The sequence below is a fragment of the Vombatus ursinus genome, unplaced genomic scaffold, assembly GCF_900497805.2.
Source record: "Vombatus ursinus unplaced genomic scaffold, bare-nosed wombat genome assembly UNPS02010284.1, whole genome shotgun sequence".
Taxonomy (NCBI): domain Eukaryota; kingdom Metazoa; phylum Chordata; class Mammalia; order Diprotodontia; family Vombatidae; genus Vombatus; species Vombatus ursinus.
In genome coordinates, this window is record NW_020950062.1 from 14,124,678 (window position 1) to 14,141,597 (window position 16,920).

At 34.0% G+C, this 16,920-nt stretch overlaps 1 protein-coding gene across 3 annotated transcripts in view; it reads left to right on the forward strand.

Annotated features, from left to right (window-relative positions):
* The window catches only part of CSMD3 (CUB and Sushi multiple domains 3), a 1,542,511-nt gene extending 1,533,883 nt beyond the window's left edge, over positions 1-8,628 (forward strand). For all 3 annotated transcript variants that reach the window (XM_027854053.1, XM_027854054.1, XM_027854055.1), the window contains 4 exons: positions 2,428-2,540; positions 3,953-4,040; positions 5,216-5,351; positions 8,469-8,628. In XM_027854053.1, the coding sequence (XP_027709854.1) occupies positions 2,428-2,540; positions 3,953-4,040; positions 5,216-5,351; positions 8,469-8,628 (497 nt within the window). The remainder of the gene's footprint in view (positions 1-2,427; positions 2,541-3,952; positions 4,041-5,215; positions 5,352-8,468) is intronic.
* The last annotated feature ends 8,292 nt before the right edge of the window (positions 8,629-16,920 follow it).

Genomic DNA, 16,920 nt, shown 5'->3' on the forward strand with positions numbered 1-16,920 from the left:
TGTGTGTGTGTGTGTGTGTGTGTGTGTGTGTGTGTGTGTGTGTGTGTAGAGAGAGAGAAAGGAGAAAGAGCCTAATTCAATCCTTACAACAATCCTGTGAGATAGATGTTATCACCATTTAACAGATGAAGAAATTGAGGCTGAAAGGTTGTCATACAATAAGCCTTTGAGGAGTTTAACTTGGGTCTTTCTGAATTCAATGAGTAGGCAATGTTACTAACTTGTACTCTGAATTCCCAGTATGCTCAAATGCATAATTCCACTTAATCCTCAGTATTTTCATGCCATATATATTGAATGACATTGTCTGCCTATAGACAATTTGTCATTTGCCAATTCTAATTGCTCTTGGGACTGTGAAACACAGTATTATAGGGGATGGAGGGAAAACAAATCTTTGATTTAGTCTTAGGAGTGTATACACTTAGGTTGAATTGAAAATAAATCCCTAAAACAAGTTTCTGTGCTGTGTAAATAATGTTATCATGAATAATAAAATATATTGATGGAAAAGATCTAATTCTTACTTTTTTACATTACATCAATACTTCTTGAAGCCCCAATTTTTTTTGTTATTTTGTTGGTAAAGTGTCAAAATAGAGGTAGGAGAATTAATAATAAATGATACTTTTTATTGACATGAATCATTTTTAAGTATTCACAGTTAAAATAAAAACACTTGCAAATAACAAAATTCTATGTGTAAAGAAAGAAACTCAATTAATTTTTATTTAGTAACAACTAAGTAAGAATGGTGGATATAGAATTATTTGATGTGAGTGTGAATCTTGGTTGTGCTGATGGGGTATGGGCCCAAGCCAAGACCTTTGCCCCTTACCCCAAAAAGAATTTGGGTCGCATTTATCTACAGACCCCAGAAAACCCTTAAACTTTCTTTGACCTCACTGTAGTCTCAAATGGTTGCCTGAGGCTATACTCCACTCAACTGGCCTTTCCTTATCTCTTGTTCTCTCCCTAACTCCCTTTGAAATCCTAAGGAAGAAGCCTAGTCTTTGATCCTACCTTTTGATCTTATCAACCCTCTTCCTTCCAGTTCCTCCATTGTCTATTCAACCTCCCAGACATTCCCATGGAAATTCTCCCTAAACTCACCCCAGCTTCAGGATCCTTCCCCCAGCCCCTCCTCTGAACACCCAGAATTATTTGAGTATATATAAGATCCACCCTGGCCCCCGTTTAAACGCTGAGATTTCCTCATGCTGGCTCATCCTTACAGGCATCACTAATGTTCAGATTCCTTAAGAGTCTGGGCTGTATGGTCTATCCCTAATAAAACTTTGTCTCTGACTGAAAGAAGATTTGGGTCGAATTCATTCGAGTAAGGCCCACCGTGCCGTGTCAGGGTCCCAGAACCCCAAAAATATAGACTCATCAGTTACTTGTGTGACCTTAGCCACATTTTACATAAGGTCTCAGAAATGAAGGAGTTAGAGTAGATGACCCCTGAGATCCCTTCTAGTTCTAAATTCTATGGTCCTACTGATCCCCAACAAAGTATTTATGGCTTTTTTTAGCTTTAGAATGTGTACACAAAAACATTTTAGAGTCTATAATTTAGATGCAGGACCAATGTACATTCACACACTTGGGAATGTAAAGACAAATCTCAAATGAGATTACAACTGGCACTGTGCTCCCCTCGGTGCCTTAGCTTACTTCCTGTCTTTCTGTATACTCTAACTTCCAAGCAAACTGAACTCTTCAGTATTCCCTGGATATCCCCTTTGCGTTCTTGACTCTGAGTCAGTATTTATGCCATACTTTCCTCATCCTATGGGGACCAGCTAAAATGATATTTCTTCTGTGAAATTCTCCCTAGTACCTTCCCAGGAGTGATTATTGATGCCTCCTCTGAATTCTTATAGCATGATTATATGCATACTTCACTTCTCCAAAATGATGCCTTGTATGTAGCTGTGTATCTGTGACATCTTCAATATTTGAGTAGAAGGACTTCCTTTCATTCCTGAAATGCACTCAGCCTAATGTCAGTGCATTCCATAAGCATTTGTTGAATGAATGACTACTAGACATTCCTGTGGCACCAAGTATAAGTCGTGACATTTTTCTATGAATAACTTATATTTTGGTGCAAAAAGATGTATACGCAAAAAAAATAAAGATGCAAATACTAATACTAATACTACTAATAATAGAAACATTATTTAATACTTAAAGGTTAAAATATGTAGTGATCTGAGTGTTCACAGAAAGCAGAGATCACTCAGGGTTAGGCTAATTGGTGAAAACTTAATGGAGTAGGTGGGGTTTAAGCTGGGCTTTATTTTTCATCTCTCACCTACAATCTATAATGCTTGATGTGTTTAAGGAGTTAGACAATAAAATAAAGTGAATCCCAATTATTTTTAATGTTTCATGTCCTAAGATGCTTTTGCATTTTTCTAGGGGTTTATAAAAGCCAAGAAGCTCGCCTAATGCTACATATTTATCTTATTAAAACACCAGCTCATGCTTCAGTGAGCAAAATGAAGGAAGAAAATTGGGCCATGGATGGTTTTGTAAGTATTTTTATATAAACATCATCTGTTAGCTTTAGTTTGACTTACTACCTCCTTGTTCAACCAGAATTTTTTTTTCTAAGCAAATCATGACATACATAAATATATTAATGAAATTTTATGTTAGACATGTATTGAGGGGGGAAAATAAGTTCAGTATGCTTTAGTGGTACATTTATATAGGTAATGGAAATGAAGTTGGTGGCTGCTGGAGAAAGGAAAAGAGAAAGTGAGATAAGAAATTGACCATGGTACAGAGGAAATATTGTCAAACATTCTAAGTTAGGTAGGACATGTAAATAATCAACTCAGTTTTGTAACTTCCTCTACTTACACTCAGCCCAGGAGGAGTAAAGAAATCAGATGTAGTATGAGACTTCTGGTTTGACAATACTAGTACATGGTCAGAGAAATCATGTCAAAGCTGCCTGTCGACAGGCTTTTGCTTTTGATTGAACAGGATAGCTCAGGAAATATTCTTCCTAATGAGCTTTGCCTATCTGGAAGTCCCAATAGTAAATAAAGTGATAGGTCAGTGCCTTGGTCAGAGATGGCCACAAGCAAAATTATAAAGTTGGTTAAATTTGCTTTTGGCATCCCCAAGCCTCCTTCCTCTGCAAACTGTCTTCACTTCCCTCAGGCTTTCCTTGCCCTCATATTGCACCAGTGCTATTTGTCATAGAAAAAATTGATCTAATAAACTCATTCACAGTAAGGAGTAGTTAAGACTTTATTGCTTTTCTCAAGAGTATTTGAGTTTGAAAAACATATTACTTACAGAGGGCAATGTTTAACACAAAAGAATTGTTAATTATGAAACAACATATAAATGGAGGATAGTTGAGAGGCAGGAGTGCTTTCCTAACAGCTTAGTTTAAATAATTTAGGAGACTGTACACCTCAGAACTTAAGATCACTATTACTTGGTGATTCAGTTAGCCAATAATTCCTAAAGGCTAATAAAATAAATTTACCCAATATCTCACATGATTGTTGGGAAATCAAATAAAATGATGTATATAGAAGTATTTGGGGAAAAAAATAGTGTACCATCCAAGTGTAAGGGATCATTTTTCATTATTGAATCTGTCATGGGGTTCTCTATGTTGTTCTTTGGCAATGTATTCTTAGATTGCAACTCTGATCTACAACTGTAACCATTGGGATTTATTTTTCTAATTTCAGAGGGATTTGAAAACTATGAGAATTTCTTTCAGTGCTCTAAATGATGGTGTATTTTTTATAATATTTAAAATGCTGTGTTTCCTAACGCTAAGCTATGCAGTGGAACAAGCTTGCACAGAATTAATCATTTCAGCATAAACCTAAGTATTCACCAAGATAGGATAAGAGTAGATATAGCCAAAAAACTCTTCCAGATTTAATCTTCTCTCTCCTTAACTGTTTTAAAGGTTTCTGCAGAACCTGATGGAGCAACTTATGTATTTCAAGGATTTATTCAGGGTAAAGATTATGGGCAGTTTGGACTTCAACGGTTAGGTAATTATTCATTTTGACTCTTTTGTACTGTGAACATTCTGAAAAAAACATGCTGTGGATTCTATGTATTAGTTATCCTGAATATTTTATTTTCTTCAATAGTGTCCTGGTCATATGCAGTGCTTTGGTAACTGTTTCAATGATCAAATTCTTTAGAAATATTGAATCTCTGTGTGCCAATTCTGTTCAGCCCCTACTTTTCCCCCATATTTCTAATAAACATCGCAAAACATCTTTCCCTTCAGCAAATAAAAAGAAGGAAATGTGAAACTTATCAAAGGAAAATATTTAACTATAAATTGTTTGATTTTATCTCTCAAGAGCAGTAATACCTCCTTTTGCTTTGAATATTGTTGCAATTTTCTTACTGCTTGGGCAATGTAGAGGCACTTGGATAATAAGTTTATAGTATCTAGGAGGGAAAATAACTTTGAGTAATGGGCCTTCTTCTGAAATAGCTTAGTGATTTTCAGATATGCTTATTTTCTGTGGTGAAAAGTACTTGTAATTTCCAAGGTGAATTTGTCACTTTCATTTACCAAAATTGTCTGAGAAAATGCATAAGCACTTTAATATTAGCGCTTCAGTGGATTTATTAAGAACTTCTGTGGCATACAATATTGTATATTATCTCAGGTGATAGTATCTCTTTTTCTCCTTTTCTCCACTCTATTATCCCTAGCCTAAAATATAAAGCATAAATTTCATCTTGAAATGATTCTTTTCCTTTACCTTGTAAATTCTTGTACTTTAATTTTTTTTTCTTAAAACATTTGTGTTAAAACACAAATGCTCTGGATTACTTGAACAAGTTTAGTTTATGATGAAAGAAATAATAGAATCTCAGTCTTTTACCAAATCTCAACTAACAACATTTGTTTGAATATATTTATTTTTCAAGAAGAAAAAACAAACATCTAAAATGATTAGGGAATGTCATTATAGGAATTATGTTACAAGGCAGTTGTTGAAACTAGGTTAGAATCTATTTATATTGTATATTAAGTGAAAGTGTAACAAGTAGAAACATTTGTGCTAAAACTCATACACAACAAAACAAATAGCTTGAGTACAGATAAAAATCACTCAAGCAGAAACTGATTGTCAGTATTCAGGTGAAGCTTTAGGGTAGGGAGACACTAGGCATTTATTAAGCTTTCATTTTTCTTTTGCAGGTCTGAACATGTCAGAAGGTCCTAACACTACCAACCAACCACATGGTACCAATAGTAGTTCTGTGGCCATTGCTATCCTTGTGCCTTTCTTTGCCCTTATTTTTGCCGGTTTTGGATTTTACCTTTATAAACAGAGGTAGGTGGCATTACTCAGCATTCTATCCTCAATGACTGCAACATTTTTTCCCTTAAACACACACACACACAAACACACACACACAGTCTTATTGAAAGTACTATGTAAAATAGCAAGAACTTTAGTCTACCCTTCATGGACCTGGCAAGTAGAGAAAACTTTGTGGAGTCTTTTTTTCAGTGACAAATTGAAACATTGTGAAATACAGAACCTAGGCACAAATTCAAAATGCTTGCCTCTTTAGCAGATATTAGCCATGGGTATAGGAAAGAATAAGTAAATAATCCCTTCATAGTTTTCACAAATTCACTTTGCAAAAACAGGAGGCTTACTGTGAATCCCTAGTGCTTACTGTGTTACTGGCATTGTGCTAAAAAGCTTTACAATTTGATCTTTATAATATCCCAGGGAGGTAGGGGCTACTATTATCTTAATTTGTTTTTGTTTTTTTTACAGTTGAGGGAAACTGAGGCAAACAGAGGTTAAGCGGCTTGCCCAGAGTCACACAGATAGTAAATATCTGGGTCAGATTTGAATTCAGGTCTTCCTGACTCCAGGCCCAGGGCTCTATCCATTGTACCACTTAGATGCCTCCAGGTTGAATAAATGCATGATAAAGAATTTATTAAGGGGATAGCTAGGTGATATAGTGGATAGAACACCAACCCTGGAATCAGGAGGACCTGAGTTCAAATTTGGTCTCAGACACTTATTGCTTACTAGCAGTGTGACCCTGGGCAAGTCACTTAACCCTATTGCCTAGCCTAACAAAAAAAAAATTATTAAGTGCTTAGTAATTGGCCTACCACTGTTCTAATTGCTTGTAATACAAATACAAACCAGAAGTACAGATTCTGCCCTCAAGGACATTGCATTCTAATAAAATAACACAACAGATAAAGGGAAGCAGGAAGGTATACGAAGAGTATATGAACAGAAGCATCATTGGGAAATGGCCAGGACTTAATTAATATAGAGGCCAAATTCTAGACCAGAAAAAGGAAAAAAAAACTCACATATCAGAGCCCCAGAACTCAGGACCATAGTCTAAATGGTTCAGGTTGATACTGATGCATTAACTATTACTCAGTAGGACCCATGTAAAAGTCAACTAGTTCTTGTCCCTCTTTGTTTTAGGAGCAATATTATCACTCAGTGATATTTTTGTAGATATATTTCTACCTCATGAGAGACACTTAGTAGTTTTGATTTCAGCAAGCTGTTTACTGGTGTACGTGATATGACCTTGTTCTCCCACTTAGAAAAAAAAAGTGAAGGGGATCTCCTAAGTTTAGTCTGCCTAACACTTTGAATAAACCTATTCTGTCTCAGTATGTTCACCTAACTGTCTTTATTTACCTTCTTCCCCTTTTAAAAACTCAGGACAGATTTTGCCTGACTGACTCTATAACATCTATCCCATTCTCCAGGATTTTACCATGATCACCAGCAGAACTTTAGCTAATGTCACAGATAGCATTTGAGTAAATTAAGGTGAAGTCTTTTTGGCCAGCTAACTTGTATTGGTTTCAATTACTCATTAACTATTTTTATTCTCTCCTTTCTAGTCTGAAGGTGATTCTACTTGGTAAATAAAACAGTAGCAAAATGAGAGTTGTCCACCTACCTTTTTTTTTGTTTTTATCGTCTTCCCATCCACCCTAAGCAACAATTCTACCTTTTTTAAAAAAAAATTGTCCCTACTTGTTTTAAAATAAAAAAAAAATCACTTTATAACGCTTAACATTTATCCCATGCCTAGATCCTACTAAGAATTAGCCTCCTTGACACTATACTTATAGATTTTTTTTTTTGTATTCATTTGCAGGTACTTGCTCTGTTTTCACTTTTTATATTTGTATTTTTCATGTATTTATTGTGAATCCCTCTATTTGTATGTCTCTTTTTGAGTTACCATAAAGTAGAGCATTTGTAAAATGAATTAAAGAAGCAGAAATTATTGAGATTTGGCAGAATACAATATATATCTTGACTGTGACACTGGGAGAGCACACCTTGTTTAAAAGGAAAAGATCATATAAAAAAAGTGATGGAATATTTTACATCAATAGCATATTTGCCTATGGGCACCCAGGTATTGTAATGGGTATCACTCCTCCAGGCTTGTAGTTAGGAAAACTTGAGTTCAAATCCAGTCTCGATCTCAAAGCATTTACTAGCTATGTCACCCTGGGCAATTCAACTTCTTCAGTTTCCTCACCTGTAAAACTGGGATAACAGCACTCACCTAACAGCAAGGTTATTGTGAAGTTCTAATGAAATAATGCTTTCGAAGCACTTAGCACAATGTCTGGAACATACATATAGGTACTATATAAATACTTTTTCCCTCTCTCCTGTCCCTATACAGACATCTTAAAACTAGGGAGAAAGTATGGTGATTATATGGATAAGGATCATTTATTCAGTGCTTTTGAATCCCAAGTTTCCTTCAAGGCTTAGTCTGGGCACCTCTCCCAGAAGAGGACTTTCTGATTACACACTCCCCCATATTATTTTGTGTTTACATTGTTAATATTTTCAATTAACTTATATGTAGATATGTTGCATGCCTTATCCCACCCCACTCACCCAGAAAAGTTAAGGGACTATTTTTCATTTAATTTTTTTTTTTATCTTTAGCACCTCATACAAGATACTGAACATAGTAGATGCTTAATAAATGTTTGAATGACTAAGTATATAAAATTAGCTACTATTACTATTTTAGGAAGCTATAATCTTAAAGTCTCAAATGTTATTACTATCATTGTTATTGAGAATGATATGTTAATAGGCTTTACTATGTAACATATCTAAAATTGAATTCCTAATTACTAGTTACCCACAATAAATAGTTCATGTTTTCACTTTAGTTGTATATATGTGTATATGTTTTTGTTCTTATGATTCAAGTGTAGTTACTGGTGAATTTCATTTCTAGGCAAAAATGATGAATCTTTTTCTTTGACCTTAAAATTCCTTAGTTTTTCTTAGAACTTAATTATTTGTGAAAGAATGAGACTAAACATTATTAGACTGTCCCTTCATCAGCTGTTTTTAATAGAGGAAATGTAAAGTAGTCCCGATTTGTCTAATCCATTTTCTTTTCCATAGGACTGCACCTAAAACACAATACACTGGATGTTCAGTACACGAAAATAACAATGGCCAAGCAGCTTTTGAAAACCCCATGTACGATACAAATGCAAAATCAGTCGAAGGGAAAGCAGTACGATTTGACCCCAACTTGAACACAGTCTGCACAATGGTATAATGTGGTAACACTTTGGCTTCTTCAGATATTTGGAAATGGAAACACAACACAGTGCACATTTAGGCTACTGCTAAACAAATTAAAGCACACTTTTCAGGATTTACCGGGTCACCTTTTCCTGAGGAATGATAGAGAAGAGCGTTGGTTTTTTTTTTTTTTTTTCATAAACTGGAACATGACTCTTCTTCATGTTTACCATGGAGAGTTTTACAGAGAATCGGCTGCACTCTGTGAGTGCTTACTCACAGTTTATTTGCTTTTTTAAAAAAGGAGATTATTCTAAAACATAAACTTATTTGCATATATTGGAGGAGCATCCACTATCAGTATTTCTGTGCTTTATAAACTATATTAGAGGGACTGGGTTAAAAAAAAAAGATATAGGGTAGAAAATAAGAGCTATACTTACAAGAGACAATAGGTCACTGACTTCTCTTTAACAGTCATGAGCTACATCATTCCCATGCGTATGTACTTTGTACCACTTTATCAGCTATTCATCTTTGTTAACCAAAATATCATTTCCCATATTGGTTTGTTTTTAAGATCATGACCTGACCTTGAAATTACTTAAAGAGTTAATTTGTACCACAGATGAAAAATAAGGTTTATGCTCTTATTTCATTTCCCAGTGTTTTCAGTTCCTCAATATTATAGCAGCATTCCTGTCTTAGGTTGGCAGTAATAACTTCTACAAAGGGCAATGAGATCATGCTACTCCCATTGATAACCCCATTGTTCAATAATTATTTTAGTCAGTGAGTAATGGGGTAGTACGGAATTCCTCATTTCATTATGCTTTCAGAACCCGACAAAACTTGCTAAAAGAATAAAAAAAAATTGCAATTATGTAATACTCCCAAAGTGACTATCTTATTAAAATTCTCATTTTTTCAAAAGACCAAGTAGTATATGTTAAACTGTTATATTGATACAATTATAATTCCATAATGAAGTCTCTATCTGAACTATTTTCTATTTTATTTCCATGTAAACATTATTTCACTACTTCTGTGTTTAATCAAGACATGTATGTATTATCTCTGAAGTGCACAGAGTTTGGATCTATATTTTGGTTTCAACCCCCAAGAATGATAACTAGAATATTTATAAAGATTAAGCAATAGAAATCTGGTTTAAAAAAGGCCACCATTTTATCAAAGATTGCCATATTGACAAATTGTCCCAACTCCTTGTCCTGATGGGAAGATTTGGGACATGGTAGAGTGGTTTCCATTTCATAGTAGGAAATCTACTTCAACTTGATGGCTATTCATTTCAAATGGACCATAGGGTAACCCCACTTTCTTTATTTAGTGGGCCATTGTCTTCCTTTCATAGCATGTTATATTTCATTAGATGCAAATCTGTACCAAGTGTGAACTGTTACTGTCCCTTTTCAATATGAATAACTCTGTGAAAATCTAAACTTTTCATACCATAATACAGAGTGCCTACCAAAAATCATTGCACCCAGGACTGCTGTTTGGATTTCTATAACATTTAATGAATTTCGTACAAATCACTTTGAAACCCATTGTTTTGAAAATTCATATGAATCTCTCAAAACTGTATTCTACTGATAGGATGCTGTTTTATATTTTATGCCATCAGTTATTTATTCTTGTTTATTCAAATGACTGCAATAACAATGATTCATTCATTAATGTTAAGGTTAATACATTTAAGACCTTGTTTAAACAATGTTTCTTCTGCAACTGGCTACTCCTCTTATATTAATGCATACACTTTTGTAAAGAAGTATATTTTTATGAAAAAAAGAATTTGTAAAAGTATGATGTAAATTTTCAGTGCAATGTAAACAAAATAAAAATGGATAATTGCTTTTTTTAAATACTGTGTGGTCTTTTCAAATTCAATTTGTTAATCTGACTTAATGAAGACTGTGAAAATGAAGAGATTATATTATAGATATTAACTAGTTAAGAGACTGACAAATTCTATTTCCCAATACTGGCAATGCAAAAGTGAAAAATAGAGTTTATTTTTCATGTTTTATAGATCTATAACCTTGACACACCATTTGAAGTGAATGAAGCCATTATACAAGTAGTAGCAGGATGAAAATCAGATAGCTGTATTTTTCACAAATGCAAAAATTTATTCATGAATATCTAACTTGGTTTTGGCTGTCTCTCAAAATTCCATATCCTACCTTTACCAATATACTTTCACTTTATTGCTAAGGACCTGATAGTCATGTTTTGGAGTCATGATAAATGGGTTGACATGCAAATCCAATTCAATTGCCAATATAATAATAGCTGACATTTGTGTGCTGTTTTGAGTTTTGCAAAGAACTTCATGTACACTATGAAGTTTGAGCCTCACAATAACTCTGAAAAGTTGGCAATAAAGGTATTATCTCCATTTTTCAGATGATGAAACTGATGATCAAAAAGGTTAATAAATGACTTACCTAAGGTTAAAGAGAAAGCTAGTAGGCATTAGAGGCAGGATATGAACCTTTGATTATTGCTAATTCTCTTCTTTCCATGATCTAACGTATTTTCCATTATACTATACCATTTTTTCAAGTTCATAAATAAGCACAATGACTATAACTTTATAATCAAATAAATTAGTAAATTTCTTAGAATTTTATATTGTATAACACATATACACTGGTTTATGTTCAAATAATACAATATTTGTAAAGCTCTTAGCACAGTGCCTGGCATAGGGTAGGTACTTAATAAATGCTTATTCCCTCTCTCCTGTCCTCTTTGTAAACTTTAACACATTATATAAATCAGTTTTCTTTCATTTCTTTTGGATTTTTCTTTTCCATTTCCTTTATTTCCTAATTTTTATTTCTTAAATTTTTTCTTTCATATTTGAAGACATGCAGAGGTTCATATACCATCTAATGCTATCCAGCCTACTTTTTTCTTATAATTATGTCTATATAATGTTGGCTGCCTTATTGCCACTCTTTGTACCTCTTCTTAAACCTTCAATCCAAAAGAAGTCTACTTTTTGCCCCTTTCATATTTTGTTCTTTTCATTCCTGTTTTTTATTTTTCTTCCTTCTGGTTTTGTTCTTTTTAAATTTTGTTTTTTTTTTCTTTCTTTCATTTTTAAACCTGTTCTCTTTTATTCTTTTATAATCTTTTCAATATTTTTCATCTGTTTTCAGTTCCCTCACACAGCCCTTTTTTTGCCTTTGGTTGGATGGGGAAATATGGGTCCTCTGAAGGACAGATATCCTTATGGTCATTATTAGTTGTTATGAAAAATATCATACTCTGTACCTTCAGAGGAATTCTCCGGCAGTTGCTGATGGAGTCCCAGACAAGGATTTCTCATACCAAAGAATTCTCATAGTTATGGGAAAGATGGCATTAAAATCGAGGTTGTTTTGGTTTGCTCCTATGTTTCCAGAATGAATTCTCCCAAACATTAAGAAACAGAAATTGAATAAGAGAAATGTTACCTAACTGCATGTGTACATGTGTACACACTCATAAATGAATTTAATAAAATGCCAACCTACTAAAATATTCAGATTTAAAAATGCAATATTTTTGAGGGGGAGGGAAAGACTTTGATCTCTAAAACTCAAGGAATGAGAGTGAGAAATAATTTAGAAAGGAAAGCTAAAAATCGAGCTGAAAAAATATTGACTGTTCTTCAAAAGTATTGGCAGGAAAACTTGGAAGGTAAGAGAATATTGATCTGAGAAGATGTACATGCTGCAAAATCTGAGAAATATATGTCATAATTTTCATGAGCTTGGTGCAATGATGTAATTTAAGAGCAGTTTTGAAAGTTACGGCAGAACAGAATGGCCAATGGACATTAAACTGTTTTTTAGTACACAATATAATGGGGCTAGCAAATCTCTTCCGGCCACTTTCCCAAGTCTCAATAAATTCCCACACAAAAATTTTATTACCCTTAGCAACAGAACTCATAAAAAGTTGACTTTTGGGATCCTCTATGGAGGATTTAAAGAAAGACATGGAAAAGAATCATAGCAGATGAGAAGATATGGGGCCTTGGCAATCTGAAGTGGTGGAAGAACAGTCATAACCATGAGATCATGGTGTCCACTAAGAATCAAAGTAAGCAGAAATTCAAATGCATATCATAAAAGTGTCAAGGCAAATGTATACCTTTAAAAGGTTGTGACCATTTCCCAACCATCAGAATAAGCACTGACAATCCTGCTAAATTGGGCAAGACCAATATTATAATGGTTACATGAATGAAACTTTTTTTTAAAAGTCAGCTTTTAAAAAATGTCTTACACACTCTAGATTTAAAGTGTTGTTTCTCTTGAAGGACCCTGTTAAAATAGGAGATCTTACTTAGGGTTAACACATTAAGACATTATAATTCATTATCGTGCTATTAACTAGTGTTTTGTTTTTATGTAAGTGAACCGTAACAGCACAGATCAAGTCCTGAGAGTACAGAGGATAGGACAGGTAAGTTTTGATGCAGAGAAAAGGGAGAAAAAGGTAAGAGGAAAGAGGTGCTCTCTAGAAATAGTAGGCACAGGTAGGATGCTGTTTTAGAGGCTCCTGAGAGCTATAGGAAGGTAAAGACACTCTTATTAAGGCACTTAAAATGGGCTAGGAAAGGATTTAGAAGAACAACATTGTCTTTTAGCTTAGCTCAGAGCCAGTTTGGCACTCAAGGATTCCTAGTAAATTTCACGGAAATCTGAGTATATTCAAGTTGAACAGATGCTAAGTTCTTTTCCCAGTCTTTCAACAGTATGGAAAAGAGGGCAGGAAGACTAGGTCTAGGCCAACAGATGTGGCAAAGTAAAATTCAATTCTTAAGACAAATGGAATTGTTACAGATCTATGGATTTAAAAATTATTTTTAGGTTTGCTGTATCCAATGTAAATGTATAACATTTTCAAAGGAAAATAGAGAAGGGGCTTTTAAGTTTTCAAGAGGAATTTTTATATTTTAATCTTCATTACATTGTAAGAAATGACATTTGTATTTTTTTTTCGGTGAAGCAATCAGGGTTAAGTGGCTTGCCCAAGGTCACACAGCTAGTAAGTGTCAAGTGTCTGAGACTAGATTTAAACTCAGGTCCTCCTAACTCCAAGGCTGGAGCTCTATCCACTGTATCACCTAGCTGCCCCAACATTTTGTATTCTTAATAATAAAAGCTAACATCTGAAACTCATCAATTTAAGGAGGTAAAGTTAAACAATATGAGGTGACAAATTTTAAACATTGACTATGGGCATGTAATCTATTTATATGCTGAGGAATCATATCTCTTAGGTCACTACCAAGAAACTGGGTTTTGATATACTGACCATGATAAATTGGTGCATTTGGGTATAATAGTTGAAGAAAATGAGTAATATGATTTTTGATAGACATCTACAAAGATTCTTTATTGATGGTATAATCAGAAAACCATTGTTGTTTATCAAAAACTTTGTTGACTTTCATGGTAGACTGCCCAAAGTGATCACATCTGTAAATATAGCTGTGCCTAGATGATGCCAAAACATCTGAATGAGAAGTGAAAAAAAATAAGCTTATCATCAGATGTTTAACAAATCACAATGTTTAACAAATACTCATATATTTGGATATACTGAATATCCAATTTAATTTTGATATCATTTAAGTGGCCCATACATTTGAGTAGAAATTGCATTAGTCTTATATTGACCCCAGAAGATATAGGCCCATTGCTAATCATACAACTTTTTATACCAGAGAGAATCTGAATCAATCTATTTATTTTTAAAGAAAGGCAAACATTTTTCTGGTTTTTTTCCAACCATGAAGTTATAGAATGGGAATAGTCTTACAATTATAGCTTTAGAGACAAAAGGGACCTTAGAGGTCAGTCGAACCTTTTCACTTTACAGGGGATAAAAATCATCACCTAGTGACCAAACTTCTGCTGAAGAGCCTGTCCACACATAATCAAGCTGGTCCTTAGAAGACTCTTCAGGACATAAATTCTGCACATAGTTAGTCCTGGATTTGAATTCAGGCAGCTAGGTAGTATGATAGATAGAGCACAGAAGTTGGATTCAGGAAGACTTGAATTTAAATCCTGCCTCAGATGGTAACAGTGATCCTTTGCAGGTCACTTAACTCTCTATGCTTCAATTTCCTCAGGTGTAAAATGAGAGCAATAATAGGACCTTCCTGAAAGGGTAGTTTTGAGGATCAAATGAGTAAAAGCATTTTTCAAACCTTAAAGTGCCATATAAATGCTAGCTGTTATTATTAATAACACTAATATTAGTATTATTAATAATAATACATAATTTCCAGCTTGGTAGTAACTACTAGAATTTACGATTCCCGGATATAATGATGATGATGATGATGATGATGATGATGATTATAGTGCTGTAAGGTTTACAATGTGCTTTATACATATTATCTCACTGGATCCTCACAATAACCCTGTAAAGTATGTATTATTTATTGTCACCCTTTATTGGATTGGAGGCTGACAGATTTTAACTGACACCCATGGTTATGTAGTGTCTGAAGCATAATTTAAATTTGGTTCTTCTTAACTGCAATCCCAGTTCTTTTATCTATTATGCCACATAGGTGCCCCAATAGCTTTTGTGAACTCAGAGTCACTTCCATACCTTGATGAAGTACCAGAAAAGAATTTCAGTGGAGGCATAATTATTGTGCAGTATCATTATGGCCTGACAATATGTGATTAACTTCACACAATTAATGATGAGATGTAAAAGTACCTAGAGTATGAGGATAGAAATTGTGTCTCATTATGAAAAATGACCAAAAAAGAGATGAGGAATCTTTCATGTTATCAAGAATACAACAAAGTAATTTTACAGCACTTATAATTAGGTAGTATCAAAAATAGAAGAATTATTTTTAAATCATCTAGAGATTGACCTAAAAATTCATCTAGGATAAACTACATCAATGGAAAATGTTTATTGTACACACTATGCCTTGAAGTTGGATGGCCAGTTCGTTGAGGTAGTACAAGAATTCATTGACATTGACATTCAGGGACATTTAGTTAGGTCCAAAAATGAAGAGAAAGAAGAGAGAAGATTGTACGGCATTTGGGAAAATGTCTAATATTTTAAATGACCCCAAGCTACTCTTCAGCATAAAGCCCACGTTTTAGCATCTTTAGTCTCTTGGTAATGGAAGATAGTTAATAATCTGGGAATATTACAGTCTCTAAAAAGTTAAAGGTGTTGGTGAGCCAAAGGACAATTGGGACTAGGCTGCAGCATATTTCCAACATTGATTTATGCATAACAAGTGGAGTAATGATTTTTTTTTAAGAGAAAGTGGGCAGATCCAGACATGTGATGTAATTTTTTTTAGGGAATCTTCTATGAACATCTCCCTCTAATAAATGAGACCAGCAAAGTTGCCTGATGAACAGACAATTTACATGACTTTCAAAGTTCACAAATTTAATAATTCTCAGAGGATGGCCTGATCATTACAGGTATTGAACACCAGGTTCTATCCACAAGGCAGGTGCCTCACAGAGTGTCAGACGTTTTTCAAGAATTTGGAAAAGGAAGTGGACTATGTAATGTAAATGAGCTGATGTCAGTAGAGTGCCTTGTACATAGTAGGTGCTTAAGTAATGCATGTTTAACTGAGTACCTGCATCAATGATATCATAGATGTATTGAAGTATAAAGATAGATACCAAGTAACCATTTTAGAGGGAAATCCAAAAGAAAGTTTATGTATAGCACTTGGTAAATGATACTTCTCCTTATTCTATTTGGAGATATATCATCCAATGAGATCCCAATAATCTTAACTGAGAAGCTTCTATTTACATGAGCATATAATTGGGGAAAAGAAATAACATTTGGTTTGTATCAGAATTAGTTTCTTTATTAGATATCCAATATACCTTTCCAAAATATTTCATAAAAATTTTGTTTTTAATTACCTCATTGCCAATGCCTCATCTTCCAGCACCATCTTTGATTTTTAAAGATACTTCCCTATGGCAGTGAATCTGTGATATTATTCCCGAAGTTACTCCCTCCAATAGTACAGATTATACTTTCTTATTCTGTATATTTTTCCCATATCTTCCTATAAATTCTCTAGAGTGATTTTCCTTAACATGCTAAAGGCCTCATTTTATTCCATTTAATATCCAGTCAGAGCCAGTGCAGCAATAGAGATGTCCATCTTTTATCACTCATTCTCATTATAGGGTTAGGCCACCTCCTTTACTGATAAAATATCTCCTGGATGATGTTGCTTATGCCATTTTTTGCACAGGAGACATGTTGTAACCTT